Raw genomic sequence first — 20,585 nt, forward strand, 5'->3', positions numbered from 1 at the left:
CATGGTAATTAGTTTATTTCCTTTTTGCCTCAAAATTGTTTTTAGGTGATGCAGCAGATATTTTTCAAGGCTGGATCATCAACAGGAAGAAAAAGCTTTGGGGAGAAGTTCAAAGAACCAGCTTCCAATGTAGAAGTTAGTCAACCAATATATCTGAGGATGGACTTTGCTCACATAGCACTGGCTAAAGTCAAGGTAGAAAGCTGAACTCAGTGTCTAGAAAGGGGGAATCTGGTGGCAAGAACAGCTGTATGTAAATCCATATTGGCAAAGGAGTAAGAATTCACCAGTTCAGCAAACTCTCTCAGCATCTAATCTACCCATAAACACTAACTCCTAATTAGCCCAAATTAGCCTAATTCCTCCTGCTGAAGTCAACTACAGCAAAGGCTAAAATACCAAGGAAACATGGTATAAAATAACAAGGTAATAAGAGAGTGGATGGTAAAATTCAAGTTTTTTTTTTTTATTTTGAAAGAATTTAGCATTACAAAAATCCACTTGGAGCAGAAAACACCTGTCTCCAATGCCAACATCCATGTTACAGAGAAGTCGTCCAAAACCAGTGAAAAGGATAGTCAGGCAGAGAGTAAGTCCGTCAGCTTAAAATCACGGGCTCTTCATCCAGACACACTTTCACAAAATATCAACAAAACACAGAAGTATATAGAAAATTTACCTGTTGTAAGAGTACCTAAGCTACTTTAATGTGTTCCTTTATGTATTTTAAGGGAGAAAATCTATTTTAACTCACTGCAAGACTTCCTACATTAGCATAGAAAATGAAAGCAGGACTCAAAGCTGGGGGGAGAATTCCTGCTTCTCTTCATTTGCAAGGGACTTTGCCCATGCAGTATTTAATATAATGCACATTTTCTAAATCCTGCGCTCCGACTTATAGATTCTAGCTAGATAGTAAAAAGTAAGAGATTTTAAGCATTATGAAAATTGCACTATTTGCCTAAGCAACCCATGCAAAGGTGAACTCCCCCAACAATTAACGGGGTGTCAAGTCTAAAAAAGGAAAAAGGACTGACCAGAGTGTTATTGGATGTTGTGGTTCTCCACACTAGTAAAGTGATAAGTGGTCCAAAGGGGACACATGTGAAATCCAAAAAAAGACAACTAAATATTGTGATTTCATTTGCATGCATCTGTTATTGTCACAAAATAATTATATAAAAATATACCCACTTTTAAAAAATGTACAATTCTTATATAGAGATGTACCATTTATATATTACAGCAGTACCTGCAGACTGCTGCATTTTGCTTCATTTAAAAAGATATTGTTCAAGTGTTCTAGCATTCCCCTATTTTCTGCCAAAGCAGGAACTGAATGCCAGGTTTTTAACACTGCTGTTCTTAAAGACCATTTTCTGACACGTATTATGAAAAAAAAACGTAGCCAAAAAAAATTAGAAAACTGGGGAGGAAAAAACATCCCAGCCAGGAGACAAAACAGAACAGAACTAGACAATGGATTTGGCAAGACTGGGCCAAGGAAGCAAGAGAAGAAAACAAACTGGTAGGGAGGCTGAAAATGAGCAAGACAGCAGGAGACCAGATTCAGCTGGTCAGGAATGGAGGGAAAAGAAGGGAAGTGGTAGGAATTTTAGGAGCAAAATAAAGAACAAGGGGCAAGTCGGGAAAAGTCTGAAACTGGACATGAGGGGATTACAACTTGGAAAAAGAAATGAGGAGTAGCCCAACAAAAGGGTTTTGAGAGAACAGGCCCCTGAAGGGAGATCACAGACTCACTGGAACAGGGGGTGCTCTCAAACAGGCACTGCCAGCATCAGCCATGGACTCACTGCCTCACACTGCCAGCACACACTGTGGCCTGGACAAGGCACACAGGAAAAGTGAAATTTGAAGGTGTTATGGGGGAACAAGTTTGGGTTGTTCCCTACCCTCAGAAGTATTTTTCAACCTAGTGACCCCCTTGATCCTGTTGGCCACGTGGCTGCAAGGGTATCCACAGACACAAGGCCAAGGAGGCACGTGCAAAGGGAGGCTCAGGAGAAAGCACTGCCTGCTTTGTTGACATCTTCTATCATTCATGAAAACTTGTGCTACGAGAACTGGCACAAGGTGAAAAAGGAGAAGAGACAAAGACAAGAGAGCAGTGCTCCAGCCAGGATGAAATAGAGTCTGACACTACTTCAACACATTCCTTTCCAGCGTGACTGTTAAGTTCCAATACACTTCTGCTGTCATAAAGTACTCATGATTAAAACAGGGCAATTTCCTCTTCTAAATCCCACTTCTTGAGAGCAGTCAACTGTTCTTCCCAGTTTCACCACAAGCTTTAGTAGATTTATATGGAAATCTCAAAGCCTTTAAGTAAAATAGTTTTCAGTAGAGACTACTGAAACCTGAGGAAACTAAATAGACCTCTCTCTTCATCCATCTGTTGGCCCTTCCTCTCCCTCCCCAAGCCTAAAAAATAATAGAAAACAAAAGAAGCAACTTTAAAAAAAAGAATTAAATCAATGACTCAGTGATAATGGATTTGTTCTCAGAACAGCTTGCTAGCAGAATTCAGTGGAATACTGCAGACAAATAATTTGACCATTACCACAAGAAGCTGGCATACTCCAGAAAATAATAAGAAACAGTATTCATTCATACATTTCAGTTTTAGTATGTTAATTTTCTTAAGCCATTGCACAAATTACATTGGACAAATACACTAGTCCATGTTTTTAAATTACATTTTTTTAATATATCAGTGAAATAAATCCTGTTGCAAATAAGAGAAATGGAATTGAGAGCTGAGAATCAGAAACAGGCAAATACTGGAGAGGGGTTCTGGATGTGCACTTTAGGCATTACCCACTCTCAGCTCACGTAGACATGTGAGGAACAATTATCTAACATGAATTTGTAAAGGTCTTTCCAGATCTTAAAAATCACATGGCTGTCATCTTCTCTCCAGGATACAGATAAGGGATGGGAAGTATTTAGGTTGGGCTAAGGACACATCACATAAAGACACAGGCTGCCACCAATTTACAGGAAAACTCAGCACTGCATTTAGTATCCCATATCCCACACAATAACTTGCCTTGAGCAAAAAATTCCATCTTACCGTGACACAAACTTGCTCACATTTGAATCTTCTCTGGATTCCATTATAATGCTGAGATCACTAACAACAGCAGACACTTTCTCATTGTTCTAGATTGGAGAAATAACAACAAAATATTTTAGAAATTGCTCTGGTGAGGAGAAAAATGTGCCTATTTGCATATAAAAATACAGGAAAAAGTAAATATTAATGCTGCTAACTACTATAATCCTTAAAATAGCATTTTTAAAACTACAGTTTGTGCGTGTGAACAGTTTCTTTCATTTCAAGAGTAACACTATTATCCACACAAGGCTTTTGGAATAAGACCTGAGTTTGTCAGCATAGGAAAAAAATATATAAAGGAAGGTTCATTACTTCTTGTCACATCCATCCCATTTCTTTAAGATTCTTCTCATATCTCAACACAGCCTTGAGCTGCCACATATACCAGAAAATTCACATATAAGGTTTTATCTGTTAGTTTTGGGCTGGTTTTTTTTTAATTTTAAACCCTATAGTTTTGTCTCAAAATATTGTCCTTTTTTACAGTCACTGTTACTCAGAAATATGAGTGGGATAATAAAATTATTCTCAATTACTTAATAAGTTGTAAAAGAATGAGGAAAGGTGGTCAGAGTAGAAATGAGGCCGCAAAAGAAGTTAATTCTCTTTGCTATGCATTCTTGAGCACACCAAAGTAATGGATTCAGTAACAGTGAACGAAAAAGCTTAAAATCATGGTTTGAAGACCATAGGAAATGTCTCACTTGAAACTTCTTATACCAAGTCACTACAAGCAAATGGGAATGGCAAGAGAGGACTGCACACATCTCAGCAGGCCCTGTGCTGCTCGGACAGAAGCCCTGCTTCTGCCATCACTAAAGATGGGAAAAGCACAGCAAGGCACTACAGAGATTAGTGGATGTACTAAATAACATCAGGAAAAATCATTTTAGGTTTAGAGACAAGGTTCAACAGGGGGATGGAGCTGTAGAGAAGCTGCCAGCAGTCACAAGCTAACATGCCTCCTTCTGAAGGGACTGGTTTGCCAGTGGAGGGGTTACTATCATGCCAAAATGCCTTTGTGGGGCCAAATAAAAAGATTTAAAAGGAAATCTCTGGGCAAGAAAGAAACTTTTTAAATTATTGCTTTCCCAAAGGCTTATACTTGTTTTGGCTGATTTTCAAGCTCATGTCCTCTCCTAATACTTAATATCATGAAGTTGAATTAACTCTATTGTAACTTCACTACTAGAATAAATAGCTACAGTTAACAGTGTGAAAAAATTATTCCTGATCTTCTGCTGCATACCAACAGACCTGCAACCTGCTGGGCACTTCCCAAAAACAGCTTTTACTCCTCAGGACAGGTGAATCTGGTTATAACTGCACTACCTTGTCTGTGCTAATGTCAGGACAGGTTATTTTGAGTACTTATTTTGATGTACTTCTAGCAAACCAACAAAAAAAAAAATCATGCAAAAATCAGCTCAAAATTATCCTTTTACAGCAGAAGTGAGGGTATACACACCTGGTATCCCCTATCTCATCAGCATTCAAAGTAGCCCAAATTTTAGACATTAGGCAGCCAAGTGCTGCCGCTCAGTGGTGCAATGGTTTTAAGCAGTAAATTTAACACCCAGTAACCCCTCTGAGCCCCACTGACACCAAAAGATGTCCTCTTGCTGCAGGAGATGCAGCTGAGAAACATTCTAAGTGCAGTTTTATACATGCAAATGTGAAGAGGCATCATGAAGACCACAAGTTTTAAATCTCAAATGGACTTCAGAGGTTGCTCATACAGCTGAACCCTTGTAGTTTCAAAGGATAAAACCCGCATGTGGCCTAAATATTCAATTCCCAAATTCATAATATGGCTTTTCTAAAGAATAGGAAGGACATTTTTACTGTTCACTCTCAGTCCCATCTCATTAAATAAAAAAAAACAAAAACAAAACCACAATTTTAAAGCTAAGCTGAAAAATAAAGTTTTTGTGATGTTAGAAATACCATGACAAAGTAGAACAGTGTTAGAAAATTGCTATTGCAAATTGGGGTAGAAGCTGTTTTCCTTTGCTTAGCATCTTGAATTCTGTGCTAAGAATAGAGTCTTATGAAAAAGCTCCCTCCCAGAAAATCTGCAATCCTTGGTGTAACTTGCAGCAGTGCTGCAATGATTACTCACATTAACCAAGCACACACAAATATAACCAAAGGAAAAAAACCAACAAACCCAACCCAACAAAGAGACCTGCTGAAGTTTGTAGTGTTTTAGCTTTTCCTGTTTCTTCCTGAGAGGTAACATTTGGCATCTTCCAATTTCCAGAATAAGATATGTGACAATAGAATGTGTTGAGTGGGATGAAAGCTGTACTGGGTCAGGCCCCAGTGGGCACCCGGCAGAGCTGGAGGACACCAAGTGCTCCCAGGGCTTTACCTCAGTGTCAGTCAGAAACCTGCAGGGAGCATCTTTTGGGAAGGAAAGGTGATAAAGACCTGGCTGTATTGGGTTAACAACTGGACTTGATCTTGAAGGTTTTTTCCAACCTAAATAATTCTACAGTAACCATTTTGTGGCTGAACACTAAACCTGACCTTTTATCTACCATCTACTATCTTGCTCGGATGCACACAGAATTCCTAAGCTGGGTCCAGATGTTAAAGAGCCAAAAGAACACACTGAAACGTAGATTAAACAGTTGAAGGTTTCAGCTGGAAAAGGAAGCAGTGACATTTATCCATTTGAAGTTTTGGTTGGTAGCTGTTTTTTTTTCAAAGCATATATTGACCCTTACCTGCATTTCAAGAAGCTGGAATTCCAGTTGAAAAGACAGGGAGTGACACTTCCCTGATAATCTGTGCTTCTGCACCGTCCTGTTTCGAGCTGTTACAAAATCAAGTTAACAAAATAATCAATTACACTTCTATTCAATAACTACTGCATTTCTTCCCTTAGTCATATTTAAAGTACCGTTACCATTTCTCATGTAAAGAAGTTTAACATGCTAAAAAACACCAACAACTAACTCCACCTTCCCTCATGCAAAGCACAATAGTAGTCTGTCACTTTCCCATGAACAAAAGGACAATATTTACTCAGAAACTATTTTGTTGATGAACCAAGTCTTATTGTATTTCAAAGTAATGGTCTTTCTGCTAACCGTGAATTAGAACAGAGGTTTGCAGATGAACTGCAACCAGTGTGCTCAGTTGCTTACTGGTTGGAAAACTGCTTACTTTTTTCCACTGTTTTCTTGGAATGACTTGTGAAATGAAACCCAGTAAATGCCATTAAAAATGAGAGATCTGTTTCTAGACTTTCAAGCTGAGCTTTCAGGTCTGATGGAGATTCATGTTCCTTGGTTTCTCCCTGAGTTTCTCTTTGGAATGATTTTCTAGAATGGGAAAAAAAAATCAAAAGGGCAAAATAGTTAAACATAACATGTCAGTACAGCAATATCATTAGCAATATCATTAAATAAAAGGCATTAGTAATGGGAGCTGATGGTTTTCAGACCCAAATCAGTTTCCAAGGAGTCAACTTTCAGTTGGATCACATTGCTGGAAACAAGAAACCTATTGTAACTTACATGAACTCTTTCCATTCACTGCCAGGTAGACACAGCTTTTATTTCAAGTTTGGAGGTGCAAGTGTCCATTTTGAGATATGTGCAAAAACATCCAAGAAAAGGGAGCTAAGATGCCTTTACTCATATAAGTGACTTATTTCATCCATGGAGTTTACATTTACAAAGTCCTAACACAGACGCAAAAGCTTATCCCAAACAATTTTGACAAAGAAATTCTATTAATCTAACAAATGAAAAAAAAAAAAAAAGGCATACATTGACTTCAGTATCTCCTCATCAGAAAAGAAGGTGGATTCTTGTCGCATATCTTCATACTTTTCTGTCAACAGCCTAATTTCTTCTTCCAGTGCCTGGATTTCATCTTCATAAGCTTGAAAAAGACCCTCATCCATTTCTCAGAATCACTGCATAAAACAAAATAAGGATATTTCTCAGGAACATTCAATTTTCTAAAATCACAAATATAACATTAGGCAATTGTTTCAAGATACAGAGCAGCGCACAGCCTCCAGAGACAACAGTTAAATCAGGGATCTAATGGAGTCAGAGGCTTTAAGAACCTTTTTAATTAGTCATTATTTGATCCAGGAGTGCACTCAGCTGTTTCACATTTGCTGTAATAGAACAACAAGCTGCTCCACAGGTAAAAACCAACTGCAATCAGACACAAAAATGGAACCCAGCTTTGACCAATTGACCTAACGACTCATCTGGGCAGACGAGGCACAGCTGCTCCTAGCACAATCTGCCTTCAGAGTAAACATATACGTACAGAGACACGAACTGCAAACACGTTTCACCAAGAATTTAAAAAATAAACCTCAGTTTTCAGGAAAAATAGTAATTTGACATTCAGCCTAGCTACAACACATTCAGAAGTGTGTGGAAGATATATGCTGCTCAAAACTAAGGGGCTAATTTTTTTTGACCAGGAAAACCCCAACATTTAGTTTTGTGTGTTTTTAAACCACCCCTACTCTATATGGGCTCATTTAAAATGCAGGGTATTCAAAATGTTTTAAACCACCCCTACTCTATGTGGTGTGCAAGTTCCACACTAACATCATTCAGTCAAAGGGGATGAGGGGGAAATTGCATTTTATTTGTTTGTTTCCTAGGAAGCAGTGCCTTTATAACACACATAAGAAAACAACATCGAAAGCACACTTTGCATTACAAAATAGCTTAGTGAGTAAAGGAAGCATATGCAATTAAATAATCACCCAGTCTTCCCCAGATTTTTTTGAATTGGATATGGTGAAGAAAGTCATGGTCACAATAAAGAGTATGGTGTGGAAAAGTAAAACATTACCCGAGGTCAGCTAATGCTTCTTTTAACAGCAGTAACAGGAGACATAAACTACTTACAGCTACCTAAACTCAAGGATTTCACTAGGCGGCAGAAGACTCAAAGATTTTATATCTAGAAAAAAATACCTACTCTTGAATCAAGTAAAACAGAACTTTTACAAACAGTTCTCCTCTTATATATCATACGTGTGTATATTTATAAATATTTACCCACTAACATCACATCCTTCACATTTTTACGTACCTGCCCGTTTACAGCTCAGAGTATTTGACTTTATGCTGCCACAGGAGGAGCTGGGAAGCGCTTTGGAGCGTTTGTGAGAACCGAACCGGTGCGTTCCGAGCCTGCTGCTTCCCTGCAGAAGAAACCCTTCAGACCTCCGCAGGGCGATGCTGAAACGCGACTCGTCCGAGGAGCCGGGAATGACCCGCGCCGAGACTCGCAGGTGACAGAGGTGCCCCAGGGGCGGAACGGGTGTCCGAGCAGCGCAGTCGGGAGCCCTGGGAGCCCCGGCAGCCACCACAGCCGCGGACTCTCGGCCCTGAGAGAGGAGCGGCGGGAGCCGGCGCTGAGGGCAGGGCGCTGAGGGCGCTGAGGGCAGGGCGCTGAGGGCGCTGAGGGCAGGGCGCTGAGGGCAGGGCGCTGAGGGCGCTGAGCGGCGGGAGCCGGCGCGCGCGTCCCGCACTTTTCGAACCGCGCGCCAACTCACGAGCCTGGGCGCTACCACAGCTGCTGACCGAGCGGGTGGCGCCGGCCGCGCCTTCCTTCCCCTCCCTTTCGAACAACAGAGCCGCTGGGGGGGTAATTCCCGAGTTCTTTATCATAAATGAAAGCAAAAAAGCCTTGCTTTGGCCGCTGTCCCCTTGTCCGCGTTAATCGTTACTCACGCGTTCCGGAAAACGCCTCCCCTTTTCTTCCCGGTTAGTCACTTTCAAAGCCTCCGCTGTCACAGGACCCAGCCCCTGTGTTCCCAGCACACCTGACCGGCCGGAAACAGGAACCCAGCCGAGGCGAGCAGCCGATGAGAATCCAGCGGCACCAGCAGGCGGAACCCTTTTTTTCGAGTGAGCGCTGGGAAGAGTTGCGGGGGGGAAGGTAAGGCGGTGGCGCTGCTAGGCTCGCACATGGCGGCGGTGAGGCCGGGCCGGGGCTCCTCAGGCCGGGGGTCCCTCGACATCCCCCGGGAGGGGAGGGGTGGGGTGTGGGCTGTGTTCCTATCATAGGGAACCCCTGGGTTATATTGTAAAGAGCCGTTTGCGCTTATTCTCGCTTCAGCTTCTCGCTGAAGTTGTATACTTCAGTTATATGGTTCAGGGTTTTAAAAAAGCCCTGAGCTCCGGTTTCCTGCAGCAGCGCGGGGTTTGCTGTCGCTGCTGTGGAACAGAGTGTGTTACCCACTGCAACTCAAAGGAGTGCTCTGCTCGTAAGGTTTTTCGTGGCTTTTTAATGCACTGATTTGTCCCTGATTCATTATTCTAATCACAGGAATTTGCGTGTCACTGAACTGTTTTGTCTCCTTGCAGAGGAACAGAGTGCATGTTCTGGTGTGACACCTTGGCTTGGCAGCATGGGGAAGGAACAGGTTTCCAAACGTCTCTATGTTGGAGGGCTTGGCCATACGGTTTCCAAGGCTGAGCTGGAAGAAAGATTTGGCAAGTTTGGGCATGTTTTGGAGGCAGAGATTATTACCAGGAAAGATGATCAGGGTAACAGTTTTCTTTCAATTTTTAAAAGTTATTTGCTTTTCTCTTTGGACCATGAAGTGGAATTTTTGCTTTAGAGACACATCAGTTTAAAAGGAAATTATGAAGCTACATAGAAACTAACTTAATGTTTGTCATTGATCAGGGAATCCTATGAAAACTTTTGCTTACATCAGTGTCAGCATTTCTGATGCAGATCTGAAAAAGTGTAAGTACTTTTTTGTGTTTGGTTTTTTTCCTTAGTTATGTTTTTGAGCCAAGTTACATTGCTGATAGCTCATTTCATGTTGTCACATCCAGCTGTGGTCATGGCAGAGCCTCCTTCATTTTCTTGTCAGGTTAATTTAATTTTCTTTAAGCTGCAGTTTTGTGGAAGCTGCTTTGCTGAAGTTTTCAGAAATTGCTGTGAGCAGATTGAGAAGATCCCTTGTGACTGAAGTAGGTGATTTGTGAGTTTCAGAGGCTCAGAGAATGGTCTGCCTTGGAAGGGACCTTAATGATCATCTTATTGTACCCTCTGCCATGGCAGGGACTCCTTCCATTGTCCCAGGCTGCTCCAAGCCCTGTCCAACCTGGCCCGGGACATTTCCAGGGATGGGGCAGCCACAGCTGCTCTGGGCACCCTGTGTGTTTGTTCTAAGCCTTTTATGCTTCATGTGCTTTCATCGGATCTATAAAACACTGGAATTGATTTCTGTGAGAGGACGCCCAGAAGAAGAGCTGATGTAAAGCTTCTTTTGCAATGTGCCCCTGGGTCTGGGGAATGCTGCCATTGGGCACTTTTGAAGGGAGAGCTTCAGTTTTGGCTGTAAACCTGCTGGTTTAAGATTTGGATATTGGCCCTTTCAGATGTAGCCCTAACCCAAGTGAGCAGTCAGGTACAAGGTCATGCTGGGGGAACCTCAGGCTGTCATAGAAGGAGACCTAGTAAAGTCTCTGATGGGCTTTTTTTTTTTTTTTTTTTGATGTAGAAAACACTCATTTCCCATCTTTGTTTTGCAGGCATGTCAGTTTTAAATAAAACAAAATGGAAAGGGGGCACACTGCAAATTGAGTTGGCCAAAGAAAGCTTTTTGCACAGGTAGAAACCAATCTTTTCAAATGTATGTTGTTGCTAAAACTGCCTTTTTTCTGCTTATCTGGTAATGTTATGGCTGTAGTTTCATTTTGTACACTCTTATTGTTTCAGTTTTGCTCGACTCTCTGGGCTGTTGATTTATCTTTGATGCTGTAACAGGTTTTGCATCACTGTTCCCTCAGAGGTGATGGGTGTTAATGCCCTGGGTAGTGAGTGGCTGCTGTTCTGTGGGAGGGGATCACTGCCAGCTCCGATTCTGCTCCTTTTCTCATGTGTGATGTACTTTCTGGTACAGGCTGGCCACGGAGAGGGAGGAAGCAAAGCTGCAGAAAGAAAAACTGCAAAGAAATGACCAAATGTGTTTGTTGGAATCACTGAAAAAAAAGGGAGTTGTGGACTTCCACATGAGAGCAGTACCAGGTACAGAGGTGCCAGACCACAAGGTATGGTGGGGTAGATGTATAAGAGAAATAAAACAACAAAAAGCAAGCTCATTGCATCTAAATTCATGGCAAATTTATCCTTTATGTAAAGAAACTTCATTATTAAGAGTGACAGTCCAAGCTGTGGAAAGTACTCTGAGGAAATACCTCGTGTGTAGACATGGAAAGAGCTCCTGTCATTATTTGCAATGAGTGGAAATAATCATGATCATACTGTCCACTCTTGCCATGTGAAATGAGGAAATGCCCTGCTCCTCATTTATACTGGGAATATGGTTGTGTCACCCTTAAAAGCTTGGAAAGGGAATTATTTCTATGCACCACACAACTTTTGGTGGCTAGATTGAGCTTCAGCACAGGATCAGGGTCTGCCCATGCTTACAAAAGTAAGCATGTCCCCTGACATGCAAATTTAGGCAACAAAATTTGTATTTACTACAAAGTTTTCAAAACTGTTTGCTAAGCACAGAGTGGTTTTGGAGGGATTTTTAAATTTTTTTGTGAGAAGGGGGAAAAGAACAAAATAATAGTGATCCTGTCTTTGTAGGCACCACTGTTAATTCATAAACCAGAAACCTTGCTAAAACCCTGTGCTAAAAACGAAGAAATTTAATTCCTTGTTATCACTCTTTATTTATAGGTTGTAGAAATTTATTTTTTTGGTTGGCTTTGGTTTGTTTTGTTTCTGAGAAGGAGGCTGGCCAAGTTGCATGGTAGGGCTCACTAGAGAGAATAAAGAAAAAAAGAATTAATCACAGTGTTTTTGTTATTCAGGAATAAACATTTGTTTTGTTCCAGAGTTAATTCTACTCTCTTTTTTTTTTAAACACTGATTATTTTTCTTTTCTTTCAGAAATGGGTTGTTGGAAAATTTGGCAGAGTCTTGCCTATCCTGCACCTCAGGAATCAACAAAAAAATAAAATATCCTTTTCTGATTGTTTGGCCTTGAACGCAATTCCCTTCCCTCTTTTGTCATATGAGAAAACAGTTGCTTGACAGTCCTAATTTTTATTCCTCTGTCAGGCTTAATTTACTGAATCCCCCAAGTAAATCCTGCAGTAAGTTTGTGTGACATGAGTAGTTGTTTTACACTGCACTCAGTCGCTTAAAGGCTTACAGTCATAGCATGAGAGAGGATTCTTTGCTGTCCTTTCCTGCAGAATTCAGCCTCTTCATAAAGCCCTGAGTCTGCTGAAAGAACTGGGGGCTTTCAAATCCTTAACTCAGACCAACGTGGTGAAGTATGACCCCTCGAAGTACTGCCACAACCTGAGGAAGCTGGAGCCAGAGCTGGCACATGCAGCTCCTGTATCCCAGCTCACCTGGAGCCTGGAAGGGGGAGATGGCAGCGTGAGCAGGAAGCGGCGAGGGGAATTCCCTGTGACCAGGAAAGCACCGGAGAAGCGGAGGCAGCTGGGCAGAGAGGCCCTGAATGGAGCAGCTCTGTCCTCTGGGTGCCCTTCACATCCCAAACACACAGACTCACCCCAGCTCGGCCAAAGATCAAAACCCAAACCTCGTGAGGAGTCGGAATTGCCTCCAGCAAGGAGAGCGGATGGGAAAATATCTAAAAATGCTAATGGAGTTACAGCCAAAAATAATACCTGTGTTTCTGAAAGTGACATTGATTCTGAAGAGGAGATCAGAGCAATGGTAAAGAAAGAGGCAGAAAGACAGAAAGTTGAGAATGTTGAGACTGAAAGTGAACACTTGGAAATTGTTGGAGATAATTTTGAATTAAAATACAGTAGCCACTGGTCCTTAAGCAATTCAGATGCCATGAAGAAAGCTATCAAAGGAAGTAACAAAGAGAAAGAGACTATGGAATGTGATAATGGTTATGATTCAGCAGATACAGTTGAAATCATTGCTGAAAGTAGAACTCCAGAAGACTCTAAACAGGGGAGGGTGAAAAATAAAGAAATAATATCTAAAAAAAGAAGTGGTTTGATAAATAGCTCCTCACTGAAACCTCGCAGTTTAAAAGAAGAACACATTGAAAGAAAAGGGAAAATCAAAAAATCCAGAATTGCTGCCTTGCAGAGTACAGCAGCCAGCAGTACAACAGAGACCTGTGATAGTGACAGCTCTTGTTCAGAGTCTGAAACCAGCTCTGATTATGAGTCTATGATGCAAAACTGTTACCGCTTAGACCTTACCTTGGATGACTTAAAAGCACTGGCTGCAGAAAACACTGGGACACCTGCAGAGGGGTCAGGCAGGGAACAGAGTCCTTGTCAGTCCAGTGCTGAAGATAATCCCAAGGATAATACTGTAAATAAACCAAAACTTTCTAAATTTCACCCTGCAGTTAAAAAAAAAAACATCTGTCCTGAAGATGTGCTGGCTGATATTTTAGCAGGGGAGGAGGATGCTGTTAAAGAAAGCTCTAAGGGACAGAATAATTCACATTTGAAATATCAGCCCTTCAGAGGAATGGGGTCCCTTTGTGTAAAAGAGTTAAGTAAGGACAGCACTGGCTTAAAGAAGAAGTCTGTAGAAAGTTTGGGAGTTGAAGCTTGTACTTCTTATTTTGGGGAGGAGTCATCTAAAAATCAGTCAAAGAACCGTCCCTTGTGTTCACTGGAAGTCAGCAGCAAAAAGAGACACAAAGTGCCTTTGGAACAGCATGAGGAACTGTCAGCTGCTGCCTCCTCAGCAGGTCAGAGACTTCAGCCTGGTTCCAGGCCTCATTTGCAAGGAAAGAATAAAGGTGTGAGTTCTCTACAAGACCAAAATTCAGAGCACAGAGCTGCTGCTGCCAGTGCTGATCATGGTGATGAGAGCAGTGACACAGACAGTGATGCTGCAGGGGCCCAGGAGCACGTTATACAGCAGCTGAAGAGCCCAAAACTCCTTTCCAAAACATTAAAAAGGAATACAAGCAAAAGAAATACAGAATGTGAAGGTAATAAAGGTGGCAATGAGAACACAAGTCTTCTGGAAGATCAGGAGCTTTGTCTTCGAGCTGCTGCCTCAAAGGAGCCCAGTACACTAGGGAAACAGCTCCAGGACAACCAGAGGAGGCTGGCAGCGCTGGAAGAGAGACAAAGAGAGAGGGAGTTACAGAAGAAACTCATTCAAGGAGCTCTTTCAAATCTGGTAATTACAACTTCTGCTTGAATAGTACACAATACAAGGAAGAGGGTGGTTAATACATGTGCAGTAAGATGTTTAGAAATCATACTCTGGAATTTCTAATGACATTGCCAGTTTTCTTTTGAGAGTATACAAAATGCTGCATACCTTCTCCCTGGAATACCTGCAAGAGTAATAGTGGATTCCTCTTTTTGTGTCATGAAAACATCTTTCAGATGAGCACAGCAGGTATTTGATGTGTTTGACTTGACAGTTGACTCTCTCCTAGGACAGGCAGCCAGCAGGACAGCACAAACACATCATATTTGATTCTGATGTGGAAGACAAAGTTGAAGTGGATGAGATGTTGAAAAAGGATGCAAATTTGGGAAATGGGCACGGAGAAGTAAGTGTTACTGGGAAAAAATCAGTGTGACGCAATCGTAAAGTTGAATTTTTATACCAAACTATCTCCTATTGTAACACCTGAGTTTCCCTTTGCATGGGTATTGTGCCTATGGTAAAACTGAATAGTCATAACTGTACAGTGAAATTGTACAAGGTGTGTGGACAAGGTAAGATTTGAAGCACATGGATCAGGAAGAGAGCTGGTTGTGCAAGAAATCTGCTATTTCAGCTAAACTGGAGAGCACATGAACAATTGCATTCTCAAACTAATGTGAACAGCTGCTTTTCTCTTCGTTTCTCTTTGTGTAACAAAGGATAAGTCAGCTCCCAAACCTTCGGGCAGACTGTTTGAAAGCAGTGAGGATGAGCAAGAGGATACGGATGATGAGCGATTCAAAATTAAGCCCCAGTTTGAAGGCAAAGCTGGTGAAAAAGTGAGTGAAGCCATTACTGTAATTTAGTTTTCCTCAAGGTCTCCATAACACCACTTCAGAAGAGCATAACCTGTGTCTTTTCATTCTTGCTGAATATGATTTTTGTGAACTTAAAACAGAATTCCCATAAAGGAAGGACATAATGTGTGGTGGGGAGTGGGAGGAGTTTCTCTGACATTGTCATCTTCATATACAAAGAAATTACTGAAAAAGGCACCAAAAGAGGATGTTGCCATTGTTATAGTAAACAAAAAAAGGTCCTGAATTATGATTCTCTTCTCCAGTGCTTAATAGCATCTGTTTCATTTGTTCAGCTCCTGCAGCTACAATCTCGCTTTGGCACTGATGAAAGGTTCCGCATGGATGCTCGATTCCTTGAGAGTGACAGTGAGGAAGAAGGTAAAGCTGATCACGTTTCCTGGTTACTGGTGGCCATAGAGCCTTCCAAGAGCCTTTCTTGCTTTACTGGGGTCATGTGTAGAGCATCTGTCAGTGGCAGGGGGGTTGCACAGTTGTGTGATGCAATCAGGGACTGGGTTAAATAAATGCTCTGACTTTGCCATGAAATAGATGCCTGTGACGTTTCTAATGAAAGGTTTTCTACAGTGCAAGGCAGAAAACCTTCAAGTAGCTTCAAGATAAAAGCAAGTGATGTGTTCATAGATGTGAGCTCTTCTAGTACCATAGTAAATGTTAGGCATCCACATTACAAGCTTAGCAGAGTAGATAGAATGTATTTATTTTTTTCCTAGCAGAGGCAAACAGTCTGAAGGCAGATGAAGACGAGGAGCTTGCTGCGGAGAAAAAGAAAAATCTGCAAATACTGGGAAGCCTCCTGAATATCAACCTGGAGCAGCCCAAGCCAAATAAAACAGCCACAAGTGTGAAGAAATTCAAGTATGAATCATCTGCTATCAGTAAAGAACGAGGTTTAGTAAGGCTTAGAAAGGAAGCTGAAAAACCCTGAAATCTTTGAATTTTGAAAGATGGGCATAAAGGGTTCTTGTGTGTTGTTTTGCATTTTTTACTCCTTTGTACTATTTGAATTTATGCAATGTTTGGTACTCAAGAAATACATCCACATCTATACGGATAGCTGTATTTAGGTAGCTCCTCAAGAGATTATCAGGTGCAGGTATAAACTCACTGCATAACACACAAGTCAGGGCTGTGTTTTATCAGAAACATCACAATTCGATTAAATCCACTTCTCCTTATATGTTTCCTGACCCAGACACTGACTAGAGGGTGCTTTCTAGCTGCCAGTTACATTTTGGATTGATTTAGACCTTGTTTGGTAAAGGAACTACTGTGAATCTTGCTCTGGCTGCAAAATTTTGAGGTAGCTTTCACTTTGGCATTTAGATTGTACACTGGTGTTTCTTTTCCTTTCTATTTTTATAGAGATATTAATGCCCTCCGTTATGATCCAACAAGAGAGGACCATGCAGTTTTTGAAAGGAAACCAAGTGCTACAGAAAAGGAGAGGTAGTATTACAGCTTGGTAACTACAATTGTGTTTCTTCCCATGGAAAGATGCTTATAGCAACAGCTTGAAACTGTTTCACTTTGAAACTATGCAGATTAATCTGATTCTAATGTAGTTCTCTCTCCAGTTGCTAAAATCAAGATGTAATAGGAATTGTGACCACTAAAACCAAGATGTAGTGTCATCTTTCCTTTCTAGTCCATCTGTTCTGTGGATGCCATTTTCTGTCCTCAGTGAAGGTCAGAAAGGTCAATTCAGGGACCTTGAGATTTGCAGGTCTGTGGGAAAAGCTTAAGAAATCTGTGCTAAGGATTGATCAGATTAAGAAATCTGTGCTACCCTGATTTCTGTGTAGCCGTGTATTCAGCGAAAAGTCACTTAAGGATGTGGGTCATTAAAAAGGACTCTTCTTCCTGCCTTTAGACTCTCCAGCCTCAGATGTTTCCCCACTGCTTACCCTTGCAAGTGAAGCACTCCTTAACGGGCTTGGATACGCTTAGGGAGGCATTCAGAGCAAGGTGGCTCTTAGGGAAGCTGTCTCTGAAAAGGATGTGTGCTGTGTTGCTATCCTTGAGCAATCTCATTTCAGTAAAGCCAAAAGGAAGAAGAAAGAAGAGAGTGAGACACTGCCTCAAGTGTCCGAAGAAATCTATTATGATATTGCTGCTGATTTGAAAGACTTGTTTGGATCTTCAAAGAAAACACCAGAAAAGACTGAGGAAATGCCCTGGGACAAAGAGGATGAGCAGGACTCTGCCCCAGATGACCATCTGGGACCTTTGTCTGAGAACAATGCAGCTCAGGAGCTGAGTGCTTTCAAGTTTTCCTTCTTTGGAGACACAGAGGAGTTGGGCATCAAAGAAGGTAACAGCAGAATGTGTAAGACATCCCTAAAACAAAGTAGAAAATACTGGAACAAAGATCCAGCTAGGAAAATCTAGGAGGAGCAGATTCTGTCCTTGCTAAATCTGTCTTCTCCACTGTAAGTATTTCACTTGAATTAGGACTTTTTCCTGGCAAGTAGAGAAATAATCTGGTTTTGGCTTTTTCTCTCCCCTCTTGGTGCTGTTATTGCAGAGCCTTACGTACTTGGAACAATAAAGCCGGCAAAAGTCACATGGCAAGAGGATCCACGTTTCCAAGACAGCAGTTCTGAGGGTGATGATGAGCCTGATGTGACAGAAGTTGGAAAGGACCAAGAAATGCAAGTTCCGTTTCTCTTTGTTGTCTGCTTGCCTGTAGTAGTTGGATGCTGTGGGAATATTCACAGCAGCACTCAGGAAGTGGGAAATGGACATTGCACACCTCTGAGCAATGAAAGTCATCTTGGCAAACCATTCATGCTGCACAGAGTCAAAGCTCCCAGCAGCCCATTTGATGTGAACTTGATTATGAAAAAAGAGAAGTCAGGCACAAGAAATTAACCGGGTCATTTTGGTTTGACCAGCACCAAACTGAGTTTGGCCAAAAGCCAAAGCCACAGTCCGTTTTCTCTTTGCAAGTGGGTTTTGTAAAAGAAAAAGCTCTATTTGGTTACTAGGGAATAAAGCTTTTCAATGTATACCGTTTCTCTGAAGAGCTAGAGTTTTAACTCGTGTTCATGGATTTTGATAGTACAATTTAGGATGCTCAAATCCCTTTGTACTTGTCTAGGTTTCTTTCTTTACCACGCACAGAAAGTGCGAGAGTTTTCTTCTTCTCCCAAGATGATGAACGCCTAGGAGGTATGACAGAATTTCTTCACCCCCTTTTGTATTTATTTTCCTTTTAAACCCTTCCGGGAATTCAGTGGGGAGGAAAAAATGCTGCGTAGTTATGAATGTTTTCTAGTCAAAATTTGCCACCCTTACTTGCGGTCAAAGTTGTGGTGGAATCCCGTGAGAAAGTCCAGGTAAAATCAAGGTCAAGCAGATTTCTGGTTTTCTTTTCTTTCAGATAATTGCGCAATAGGAATCTGGACTTTTAGAGCTTACAAAACAATAGTCACTTGATAGGTTACCTAGACAGTTTGGATCCTTTCAGGCGTATCTTAGTGAACTGCAGTCTTCCAGCCTGATTTACAGGGTGTGTTGAAATGGAGAGCTCAGTCCTCAGCAGGTCTCAGCTCTGGGGGAAGATGTGCGATCCTGCTGCTGAGCTTCTAATGACGCAGCTGCTATTTCACTGCAATTTAGATTGCGGCATGTTGAGGAAAACTGCTGCTGCCTTTCATTGTTCGCGGTACACCAGGCTGCAGCAGGGAACATTTCTGCTGGAGCCAAGGTGGGGGGGGTGGGGGGGGGGCAAGAGAACAGGAAGGATGTGAAGAATCGATTTCTGACTTTATTGCTGTGTTGGTCATGATTGTTAGAAGCAGCAGCCCAGTCAGAAGTGTTTAAGCCTATTAATTGGTTGTTTGTTTTGTGCAGAGGGCCCAAAGTTATTCTGTAGATTAGTAGAGCTCAAGGAAGAAAAAGAGGGTTGGGAAGACAGACGTAGATCATTGCTTGAGGTGAGTATGTAACATCTGCTCCCTGGTAACTCTAGGTGAAAGCTGAGCATGGGGAGGGAATGCAGGTATGAATGTGCATGCAAACCTAATTCAGGACCTCGAGAAGAGCCTTAAATTTGTAGACCAGGGAAGAGAGGTTTTTTAGCGTACCAGTGCGTATGACATCACGTTGTGTTGTCCATTGAGGTAAAGCACTACATCTTTGTATGTTTCAGGAGCAGCTATTTAACTATATGTGAAGAATGTATTTAGGAGAAAAACTGAATTCAGGAAGTTCTCCTAATACTATGTTGAATATTCTCCATTTTCAGGAATGCAGGAAGAAGCACAAGGATGCCAAAAGAAAAGTGAGAGCAAAACAATAAATTTTCTTTCACGGATCAGAAGCTTTTCCTATCTGTTTGTTGAAAAAGTGGCTAAACAATGTTACTTTCAAAATCTTTTCAAGGATCTAACCAGGAAAAATGTTGGCAAACCCTGTTAGGCCATGTTTTGGAGCTTGGGCTGAGGCTCTCGGGTCCTGGGGAGGCACGGGAAGGCTCCAGTCCTGACTGTCTGGCCAGATGGGGCCACTGGGCTCCGGCTCATCCCTGGAGGCTGTAATGGCAAGCAGGAATGTCAAAGGCCCCCAGGCCCCGGGCCAGGCCAGGCCAGAGCAGTGCCCCGAGCCCTTCAGGAGCGGAGGGGCTCTGCCAAGCGCAGCCTGGGCACTGACCCCAGCCCAGGGACACCGGCTGCTTTGCCCGAGAGCCGAGCCCAGAGCAGCAGAGCTGTCACAGCCCCGGCTGGTTCTGGTCAATCAGCTGTCAGCCAGGAACGCTGCAGTCTCTTGCGACTGCTGATCCTCTCTCTCTGTGGGAGAAAGAAGAGTGTGGGGATTTTGCAGAACAGGCCCAGAGCCACAAGGGCTCTACTTCCAGCTCAGCCCTGCTCCTGTCCTCCTTCTCCTCCCATCCTCGCGTCATGGAACACTTCAGTGTCCTCTGGCTGTTCCTCCACTGATTCTGGGAAGGAAGAAGCCGGTGAGCCTGCAGCACAGGCCCAGAGCCCCGAGGTGTGGGGCCCCTCTGGTCCCTGGGCAGCCACGTCCCAGCCCTGCCTTCCCCTGCCATTGTCAGGTCGCACTGACACACGGCCTGAGCCCAGCGTTCCCTTTTGGGGCCAAGAGAAATCTCTGCTCCTGCCTCTGGCACAGGGTGCACTGGCAGCAGGTCAGGGAAGGTGATAGCCCCAGAGAGAGGTGTGAGCAGTGGAGGAAAGCCAACATCACTCCAGCCTTCTAAAGGGACACCAAAAAGGAGCCAGGAAACTGCAGGCCCATCAGCCTCAGCTCCATCCCCAGAAAGGTGACAGAACAGCTCCTCTTGGATGCCATCTCTAAGCCTGTGGACTAACAGGAATGGGAAGCCATGCTTGACCAATCTCATAGCCACCTCTGCTGCAGTGGCTGGCTGCGTTTGTGAGGGGAGAGCAGTGGCCATT

At 42.5% G+C, this 20,585-nt stretch overlaps 2 protein-coding genes across 6 annotated transcripts in view; one reads left to right on the plus strand and one right to left on the minus strand.

The window, feature by feature from the left end:
- The window catches only part of LOC119705869 (centromere protein P), a 112,484-nt gene extending 103,551 nt beyond the window's left edge, over positions 1–8,933 (minus strand). The window contains exons 1-6 of one of the 2 annotated variants that reach the window (XM_038148686.1): positions 8,866–8,933; positions 8,222–8,333; positions 6,922–7,070; positions 6,314–6,471; positions 5,872–5,960; positions 3,095–3,183 (exon numbers count right to left, since the gene is read on the minus strand). In XM_038148686.1, coding sequence (XP_038004614.1) covers positions 3,095–3,183; positions 5,872–5,960; positions 6,314–6,471; positions 6,922–7,058 — 473 coding nt within the window. In that variant the 5' untranslated portion in view covers positions 7,059–7,070; positions 8,222–8,333; positions 8,866–8,933. Of the gene's footprint in view, positions 1–3,094; positions 3,184–5,871; positions 5,961–6,313; positions 6,472–6,921; positions 7,071–8,221; positions 8,531–8,865 lie in introns of those variants that run through there. The other variant, XM_038148687.1, reaches the window with a different exon arrangement.
- Positions 8,934–8,951: 18 nt separating this feature from the next.
- NOL8 (nucleolar protein 8) lies at positions 8,952–19,489 on the plus strand. Of its 4 annotated transcripts, none has more exons than XM_038148675.1 (17): positions 8,952–9,073; positions 9,502–9,684; positions 9,827–9,889; positions 10,684–10,762; positions 11,055–11,202; positions 12,056–12,124; positions 12,437–14,305; positions 14,571–14,687; positions 15,004–15,123; positions 15,438–15,522; positions 15,876–16,020; positions 16,528–16,611; positions 17,202–17,476; positions 17,690–17,816; positions 18,266–18,336; positions 19,021–19,103; positions 19,415–19,489. In XM_038148675.1, the coding sequence occupies exons 2-17, from the start codon at positions 9,546–9,548 to the stop codon at positions 19,466–19,468; spliced, it is 3,528 nt and encodes a 1,175-aa protein (XP_038004603.1). In that variant the 5' UTR covers positions 8,952–9,073; positions 9,502–9,545; the 3' UTR covers positions 19,469–19,489. The 4 variants fall into 4 exon arrangements, with proteins under 4 accessions (XP_038004603.1, XP_038004602.1, XP_038004600.1 ...); XM_038148674.1 differs by lacking the exon at positions 8,952–9,073 and adding an exon at positions 9,083–9,111; XM_038148672.1 differs by lacking the exon at positions 8,952–9,073 and adding an exon at positions 9,191–9,401.
- The last annotated feature ends 1,096 nt before the right edge of the window (positions 19,490–20,585 follow it).

This window comes from Motacilla alba, chromosome 12 (genome assembly GCF_015832195.1).
Source record: "Motacilla alba alba isolate MOTALB_02 chromosome 12, Motacilla_alba_V1.0_pri, whole genome shotgun sequence".
NCBI lineage: Eukaryota > Metazoa > Chordata > Aves > Passeriformes > Motacillidae > Motacilla > Motacilla alba.

What these genes read in the sequence shown, in the direction of transcription:
- NOL8 (XM_038148672.1), top strand. Translation starts at nt 9,284, where the DNA reads ATGGTTCAGGGTTTTAAAAAAGCCCTGAGCTCCGGTTTCCTGCAGCAG. An exon ending in TGATGCAGATCTGAAAAAGT is followed by an intron (nt 9,890 to 10,683) that starts GTAAGTACTTTT and finishes TTTGTTTTGCAG; the next exon opens with GCATGTCAGTTTTAAATAAA. An exon ending in AAGGCAAAGCTGGTGAAAAA is followed by an intron (nt 15,124 to 15,437) that starts GTGAGTGAAGCC and finishes TCATTTGTTCAG; the next exon opens with CTCCTGCAGCTACAATCTCG.